This window comes from Apium graveolens, chromosome 3 (assembly GCF_009905375.1).
Source record: "Apium graveolens cultivar Ventura chromosome 3, ASM990537v1, whole genome shotgun sequence".
NCBI lineage: Eukaryota > Viridiplantae > Streptophyta > Magnoliopsida > Apiales > Apiaceae > Apium > Apium graveolens.
This window is the reverse complement of record NC_133649.1, coordinates 53,662,265-53,668,583: the sequence shown is the minus strand read 5'-3', so window position 1 is coordinate 53,668,583 and position 6,319 is coordinate 53,662,265. Positions and strand designations below refer to the sequence as shown.

Sequence of the window (6,319 nt, the reverse complement as noted above, 5' to 3'; positions counted from 1 at the left end):
ATTCCGGTGAGAAGTTTGGAGCAACCGCTGGAAAGATGAACTCCATAATTGGTGGGACAATGCAACAAACCAGCGTGAATAACGGGATTGGATTAGATGGAGGTTCATTTCAAAAAGCTGATAACGCGGGAGGAGGTAAAGGAGATATGGTGGGAGTCAATAAAGGAGGAATTATAGGAGATAATGCACAATGTACTGATCTTAACGAGGGTAATGAGCATAATTTGAAAAATCAAGGAGATGGGCAAAAAACTGGGTTGGACTCTTCAGAATTATTTATAGTGGACCCTAAAAGGCGTAGATTGGGCCTGGACCAAACTGTAGAGGATAAACAGGAGTTCGAAGATGATACAAGCATGGAGACAGGGGAGGATAACCAAAGTATTTCAAAAAACGAATTTATGGCGGGTGCTGCACTGCAGACCCGCCAATCATTATGATTTCTTTAGCTTGGAACTGCCAGGGGTTGGGTGCGCCTGGAAAAATTCAGTTCCTTCAAGATGTCACCCGGTATGAACAACCAAAGTGCATGTTTTTATGTGAAACCATTACGAGTCGAAGGAAGATGGAGGAGTTATGTGTGAAATTAAAATTTGAAGGCTTGTTAACTGTGGAACCTCAAGGAAGGAGTGGTGGTATTGCTTTATTATGGAAAGACGCGGAGGATGTCAACCTTATGAGTATGTCAAAGAATCACATTGATGTGTCAATAAAAGTTGAAGGTAAGGATCCATGGCATCTTACAGGTATTTACGGTGAACCTATTCGTGCTCAAAGACATAAAACCTGGGATCTTCTCAGACACCTGGCAAGAGATGCGAATTTACCATGGTACTTGATTGGCGACTTCAATAATGTTACTTCCCAATAAGATAAAAGGGGAGGTCATTCTTATCCAAATTGGCTTGTTGAAGGATTTAATGACTGTCTAAGAGATGCAGAGTTACAAGATCTTGAGATTACAGGACATCAATTCACTTGGGAGAGAGGGAGAAATTCGGACCAGTGGACAGAAATAAGGTTGGATAGAGTTTTGGCCAATGCTGCATGGTTAGATAGATTTCCAATGGTTACAGTGTACAATTTAGAGAAATCCCCGTCTGACCACAGCCCTCTATTGACAATACCAGCAGTAAAGAAAGTGAATAAGAATAATTTCAAGTTCAAGTTCGAAAATGCTTGGTTGACTGAGCCAATGTGTGGCCAAATTATGAGAGAATCTTGGAAGGAGGAGCCTGGCGATAGCGTGTTGAACAAAATTCGTAATTGTGCTAACAATTTACAGGGTTGGGGACAGGAAATCACAGGCTGTTTTAATAAGAGAATAAAGGAATGTAAGCGGATTTTGAAGGCGACAAGAAATGGTAGAGACCAGAATTCAAAAACGGAATATATGGAAGCAAAAAAGCAATTATTTTTGGTGTTGGATCAGAAGGAAATTTTTTGGAGACAACGGTCGAAACAGCTTTGGTTACAGGCCGGAGAGAAAAACACTAAATTTTTTCATGCGGCCTGCAACAGTAGACGTCGTACAAACAGAATCCAGAGGTTGAAAAGTGAGGAGGGGCATTGGTTCGATTGGGAGAATGGGTTACATGAGCTGATTAAAAGTTATTACCAGCAATTGTTCACAGCCACTAATACTCAAGAGGGGAATGTTCTTGACTGTATTCCGAAAACAATTTGTGAAGAACAAAATGCGCAGCTGCTTAGTCAAATTACAGATGAGGAAGTTCGACACGCTATTTTTCAAATGCATCCCGATAAAGCCCCGGGGCCAGATGGCATGACCCCGGCTTTCTTTCAGAAACATTGGAATGTTGTTGGCCCAGATATAGTATGGTTGGTTAAGCAATTTTTTCATACAGGAGAAGTGGTGAAGGAGTTAAATGAAACAAATATAGTCCTCATTCCGAAGAAAAAGAACCCTTCATGCTTATCAGAGCTACGACCAATTGCGTTGTGTAATGTGGTCATGAAAATAATCACAAAAGTTCTTGCCAATCGACTAAAGCTAGTTCTTGATTCAGTTATTTCGAATTCTCAGAGTGCATTCTTACCGGGGAGGCTGATTTCAGACAACATTATGGTCAGCTTTGAGGTGATGCACTATCTAAAGCGAAAGAAATTTGGGAAAGAAGGGTACATGGCTCTGAAACTTGATATGTCTAAAGCATATGATAGAGTTGAATGGACTTTTTTGCGTGGCATTTTGCTGAAGATGGGATTTTCTGATTGGTGGACGCATTTAATGATGCAATATGTCATGTCAGTTTCATATAATATTGTTCATGGGGAGCATGTTATTGGTCCTATTTGCCCTAGTCGAGGTCTTAGACAAGGAGATCCTTTGTCTCCTTATCTATTTATCATTTGTGCGGAGGGGCTATCAGCTCTTATTCATCAATACGAGGAACGAAAGTTGATTCATGGAATTAGAATATGCAATAAAGCTCCAATAGTCTCACACATGTTTTTCGCTGATGATAGTTATGTGTACTGTAAAGCGGATACGAATGAAGCTGACAAGGTGCTGGAACTTTTAAAAGTGTATGAAGACGCGTCGGGGCAGAAAATTAATAAGGAAAAGTCTTCAGTTTTCTTTAGTGGGAATGTTATCCAGTACAACAGAGTTGAAGTAAGTCATAAGCTTGGGATGAAGGAAGAAGATGAGCATAGCACGTACTTGGGACTCCCTAACATCTTAGGTCGAAAGAAATCAGTGGTGCTGGCCTACTTAAAAGATAGAGTTCAAAACAGAATTCAGAGTTGGAGACCGAAGAAATTCTCAAAACCAACGAAGGAAATACTAATCAAAACAGCTGCTCAGTCCTTGCCAGTATTTGCTATGAATGTGTTTTTATTACCCATCGAAATCACCAAAGAAATTGAAAAGATGCTTGCTAATTTTTGGTGGAGTTCGACTGATTCTGGTGGCCGTACGATCAACTGGATGGCCTGGGATCGTATGACTAAACACAAACATTCTGGAGGCTTGGGATTTAGAAGTTTTCGTGACTTTAATCTGGAAATGTTGGGAAAACAATGTTGGAGGCTGATCACGAACCCAAATAGTCTTACAGCTCAAATTTACAAAGCCAGATATTTTAAGGACACGTCGTTCTTGGAAGCCAGCTTGGGTTCTAGTCCGAGCTTCATTTGGAGAAGTCTGTTAGAAGCAAATAATGTCATCTTAACTGGTTCAAGCTGGAGAGTTGGTACAGGAAATGATATTAATATTATTGGCCAGCCATGGTTGGGAAACAAGGAGAATGCATTTGTCACGACAGTATCTCCATCAATTGTCAATCAAAAAGTCAGCTCCTTAATGTGCACAGGAACAAGGAATTGGGATTGGGAAGTGATTGCAGATATCTTCAATAATAGGGATCAGGAAAGTATACAAGCAACTATCATTGAAGAAGAGTTGGATTCTGATATGCTACAATGGGATTGGGATATCACTGGTCAGTACACGGTGAAAAGTGCATATAACTTATTGCAGGTTCAAAAAGGAGCATGGACAGTTCATGACGATGATAGCTCTTGGAAAGCTCTCTGGAAAATTAAAGCTCCCAAGAAGGCTCTAAGTGTGCTATGGCGAGCCTTGTCTCATTGTTTACCTACTAAAATGCAGCTTATCCAAAAAAGAGTTCAAGTTGACTCTTTGTGTGAAATTTGTAAGTCTGGTGTTGAAAATACAGCTCATATTTTTCTCCACTGCCCTTTTGCAGCTAGTTGCTGGGAGGTTTTGCAGGTTTCACCAGTGTGGGACTCGACTTGGGAATTTGCGAATTGGTTTGAGCAGTGTTTACTATATGAATCAAAGGAAAACAAAGTCAAGATGATTATGCTCTGCTGGTCTTTATGGCGGTAAAGAAATGATGTGGTGTGGAACAAAAAATTTTCGAGGCCAGAGCGTGTAGTTGCAGCTACTTTAGAATATCTCTCACAATGGAAGATAGCCCAAAATAGATTCTATAAGGTCCCTCTCCAACCGTCGATGCCTGGGGATGGGGCAGAAATTTGGGTAAAACCTCAACAGTACACAGTGAAGATTTCAGTAGATGCAGCCACATTCAATGACAAACATGCCACAGGGATGGGAATGGTGGCCAGAGACTATACAGGTGGTCTTGTGAGCGCGAAAACAAAACTTCTGCAGGAGCTTTTGCAACCCAGTATGGCAGAAGCTGTAGCGATCAAAGAAGCTTTGAGCTGGATAAAAGAAATGAAATGGGACAAGACTGTAGTGGAATCTGACTGCCTAGTGGCGATCCAGAGCATTCGAAGTTCAGTCCACATGCGCTCAAGGTTTGGACGCACTATTGAGGATTGCAGGAGGATAATCAAAGGGTTAAACAACATGGAGTTGTATTTCATTAAACGGTCTGCGAATAGGTCGGCACACGAGCTTGCTCGATTGTCACATATGTATCCTGATCGTATATTTGACGGAAGCTCTATTCCGGTCATAGTTAAAGATTGTATTGTGCTTGATTCAGTTGAGAAATAAAACTTCTGCATTTTGGTCAAAAAAAAAAAAAGACTAATCTTGATTCGGAGCACCTCCCAAGTTTTCAAACTAATATATTAAATTCGGATTATGTTATGATTGAACATGTGGATTTAAAAAAAATTATAGGTGATATGCACCTTTTTTGCAATTACTTGTTAAATTTATTATCAGTTAGTGTAGTTTTTTTTTTCGAAAAATTCTAGCCTAATCTCATTATAATATCAAATAAAAGAAAATATATTCTCATAAATAAGTTTTTAGTTTGATAATTTATCGTATTGAATAACTAATATAAATTTATTTATGAATAAATATTTTTTGATAATATTTTTATTGCACTGAATAAAGTTTCTTTTGAAAATTCTTTTCGTGCTATATTATAATAACCCTTGTAAAAAGTATATAAAACAACTATATCAACACCCATCAAAAAATTTATGCTTTCAATGATTCAACGTTAAAAGAATAATTAATTAATAATAATAACTTGATTAGATTATAATATTTCATCGAAAATGTAGAACACAAATAAGAGAATCAACATTTGTAAATACAAGTGCAGTTAATAGCAGTGTAGATTCCTTTTCTGTGATATGTTCCTTTGCACCAAGAAACATAGTCTGACAAAAAGGAATTGGTGTTTGGGTATGTTTTCACAGCCGTGCACACATTACCAACTGCCTCTCCTTGAGGGACCATTAAACCCACTGCAAATCAAATAAAAATAACACAGGTTCATTACATAACATAAGTATATGTTTACAATAAAATTCACACATGGAGAGCGACTTAAAAATATGAGTGAAGATAATCAGGGGTTAACCTGGCTATAGGCGGACTAGTCTTGTGCCTAGGGTCTCCAAGATACAAAAGACCCCAAATATTTTATAGGTCTGTATATATATATATAAGTGTGTTTTTATTATTATATAATTATTTCTTATTTATTTGATTTATTTTTTTAATTTTTAATTTATTTTTTAGTACTTGAAAAATTAGTATATAATATTCAATTATTAAACTTATTTTTTTGACTAATATTTATTTTTATTTTAGTATTTAATATTCGCGCTTTTACTGTTTTAAGCCTTTAATTCATTTAATTTTTCTTTCAAATTAAACATCTATTCAATTTTGTAAGTTAATAATTTTTGTTTTATTAAACAAGTACTAATATGGTAAACTTAAAAATAAAGAGACAGAGGGCCTGATACTCTGATTTGCAAGAGACAAGTGTGAAAACCTAGCGAGCATACTATTAGTTTCATTCAATCAAAGCTTCTACGACTAAAGGCTGGATTAATAAGTAAAGAGGTAAAGTTTCCTTTAGATTTCTTGTTTATGACAACAAATTGTATTGATATTGGAGTATTTGACTCATTTCATATTCACAAATCTCAGGAAAATAGATCAATGGCTCCGATAAGAAAATACAAGTGTGGAGGTGAGAAGAGAAATGAGAAAAGGAGAAGAGAAACTCTTTAAAAGACTCAGGTAGGCTCTCCGGAAAAATATTTTCCAAAAAATACAGTAGAGAATGTGGTTGTTGATGAAATGGATATTGGGCATAATATTAATAGTGATGTGAATAATGCTACTGTTGTTGAAAATCAATTTGTGAATGATGAAAATGAGAATGAAAATAAAAATGAATATGAGAAAAAAATTCTAATGGTATTGAGGATGATAGTGGAAGTGAGGAAGAGAACGAAAAATTGGGTGCTGGGGATAATTTTTCTTTTGATGTTGATGATCCAGGATATTGGAGTAGAATTGAAAATAACAAGATATAGTATTTGG

At 37.0% G+C, this 6,319-nt stretch overlaps 1 protein-coding gene across 1 annotated transcript; it reads left to right on the top strand.

Moving 5' to 3' along the window:
- Window positions 1-4,003: 4,003 nt before the first annotated feature.
- LOC141714216 (uncharacterized) lies at window positions 4,004-4,516 on the top strand. Its single transcript, XM_074517748.1, has one exon. It carries the CDS (start codon window positions 4,004-4,006, stop codon window positions 4,514-4,516), a length of 513 nt encoding a protein of 170 aa, XP_074373849.1.
- The last annotated feature ends 1,803 nt before the right edge of the window (window positions 4,517-6,319 follow it).